Source organism: Dermacentor silvarum, chromosome 3, assembly GCF_013339745.2.
Source record: "Dermacentor silvarum isolate Dsil-2018 chromosome 3, BIME_Dsil_1.4, whole genome shotgun sequence".
NCBI classification, from domain to species: domain Eukaryota; kingdom Metazoa; phylum Arthropoda; class Arachnida; order Ixodida; family Ixodidae; genus Dermacentor; species Dermacentor silvarum.
In genome coordinates, this window is record NC_051156.1 from 157,122,027 (window position 1) to 157,124,044 (window position 2,018).

The following is a 2,018-nucleotide window of genomic DNA, read 5'->3' on the forward strand; positions in this document are numbered from 1 at the left end:
CACACACCCCGCCGACTTTCCCACTGCATGACACACACATACATCGTACCGACTAGTAAAGAGGCGCACCATACTATCCGTCTGTTCTTGACTTTCGATTTTAGTTTCTTGAACTGCTACAATGTCCAAATCTTTTTCAGTAATTAACCTGAAAAGCTGATTTTGCCTCCTTCTTGAGGCCAGCCCTCTGATGTTTAATGTCGCTACAAGCATATGCTTTTCAAAGGTAGCCATTTTTAGTTTTGTTATTGCAGCCAGGCAAACAGTATGGTGCTCACCTTAACATACAGACTAACATCCCGCGTGGTGCTGATGAAACAGTATTTACAACTTCTCAGTGTCGTCGCGGGGAAGCGACGACGAGCGTTGCGCTCTGGTGACACGCGGCTTTTTCCCAGCGACGCGCCACTCCCGTTCCGGCTGACGGAGTCGCTGCTCCTGAAGAACGCTGGTTGCGCCGTCATGGCGACGCTTAGATGACGTGCTGTCCAGATCCATCGACGCTGCGTGGTCGTCTTCCACACTTGCCGACACGTCGCCCACCTCTTCAGCTTCTGCCATCGATGTTCCCATTGAAGCAGCGGAACCACTAGCTCGCGTCAGCACATGGTCACGCTGTTTCTCGCTAGACGCGACACCTCCGTCCTTCGCGTCTGTCGCCGTACTCGCTGATATTGCCGGAGCCTCCGCGGTTGCAGCAGAGAGAGACGCTGGCTTTTGTCCCTGGCTACCTTCTTGGGCGCCACTCACATTAGCTGCGTCTGCTCCTGTCTCAGCGTCTGAGGCCGCGTTTGCAGCAGCCTGTTCCGCTTCATCTTCGTCCATTACCAACTCGCTGCTTTCTGCCGTTCCTCGAAAAGCAGCTCGAGCATAGGACCTTGCACATTCCGCCTCTTCGTGCCCATAAGCACGGCACTTATTGCATCTGGGCACTTTACAGTCACGGCGGATGTGTCCTGTAGCACGACAGCGTAGACAGATGGGCGCACGGCCTGGCACTATGACGAGTACTGTTCCGTTTCCGATGCGCATTTGGTGTGGTATGCGTTCAAGGCTTACCCCATCACGGAGAATAAGCCGCACAACACGCGTTGTTGAGTCAGCGTTGTCGAAGCCGCCTGTCTTCCACTTGTCGCCAGTGACTTCCTTCACCTCCCCGTACTCTACGAAAGCCCGTCTCACTGCGTCGTTGCTCACGTTGAAGGCGCACCAATGCACTTTCAGCCGCACTTCCTGCCTCTGTGGGTCGATTGCAACGCAGGTCCTACCTTTGACAAGGAAGGGCTTGGTTTCCAGCAACTTCTTTTTCGCTTCTTCAGTGCGGAAATTCACTAACCAGACGTGAGACATCTGGTAAGCCCCTATTCCACCAACCTGCTCAATAATGCCAGCGTTCCTCATAGGCTGACTAAAGTCCTCTATTTTGTACGGGCGTCCTGCTATGTCGCAATGTAGAACAACCATAGTCTTCAGTCCTTCTCCGGTGGGCATGGGTGGCAGAATGATCCTGTAGTCCTTGGGCACGTCAGAGAACGAAGATCCACGGCCAGCGTCGGCCGTTGTCGCAGCTCGTGAGGAGCCAGCCATCCTGCGTCCGCACGCGTCAGTGACCAGAAGCAGAATGCCATTGCGCCACAAACGCATTTGCAGAGAGCTACACAGACGCGCCTTATATATCTAACACTCCTCCGTGTACCCGCGCTCTTGCTCGGGGCGGTGCCGCCGCCTACGAGCAGAAAAGAGAAGTACTGCATTATGACACTAACGCGCACCGACAGTGAACGCTTCGGTGGTCTCAGCACTACGACGCCTCGATGCCAGCATTCGAAGGGACGCTGGCATCAAGAAGCACTACCAACGCCACCTAGGTGGCGTTCACCGTACTCAGCACAGCGGAGCGTCGCCTCCGCAATTAGCTCTGAAAATGTTTCTGAAGTTGATCGCGGAGGCTGCAATTCCGACGCGCTGTACGCGCTGATTTGACTCGGTGACGATTCAGTTACGTGCTTTGTCTTGCG

General features: G+C 54.5%; 1 protein-coding gene across 1 annotated transcript; it reads right to left on the minus strand.

Annotated features, from left to right (window-relative positions):
• Positions 1-324: 324 nt before the first annotated feature.
• Positions 325-1,619, minus strand: LOC125944382 (uncharacterized). Its single transcript, XM_049664803.1, has one exon. It carries the CDS (start codon positions 1,585-1,587, stop codon positions 325-327), a length of 1,263 nt encoding a protein of 420 aa, XP_049520760.1. The 5' UTR covers positions 1,588-1,619.
• Positions 1,620-2,018: the final 399 nt, after the last annotated feature.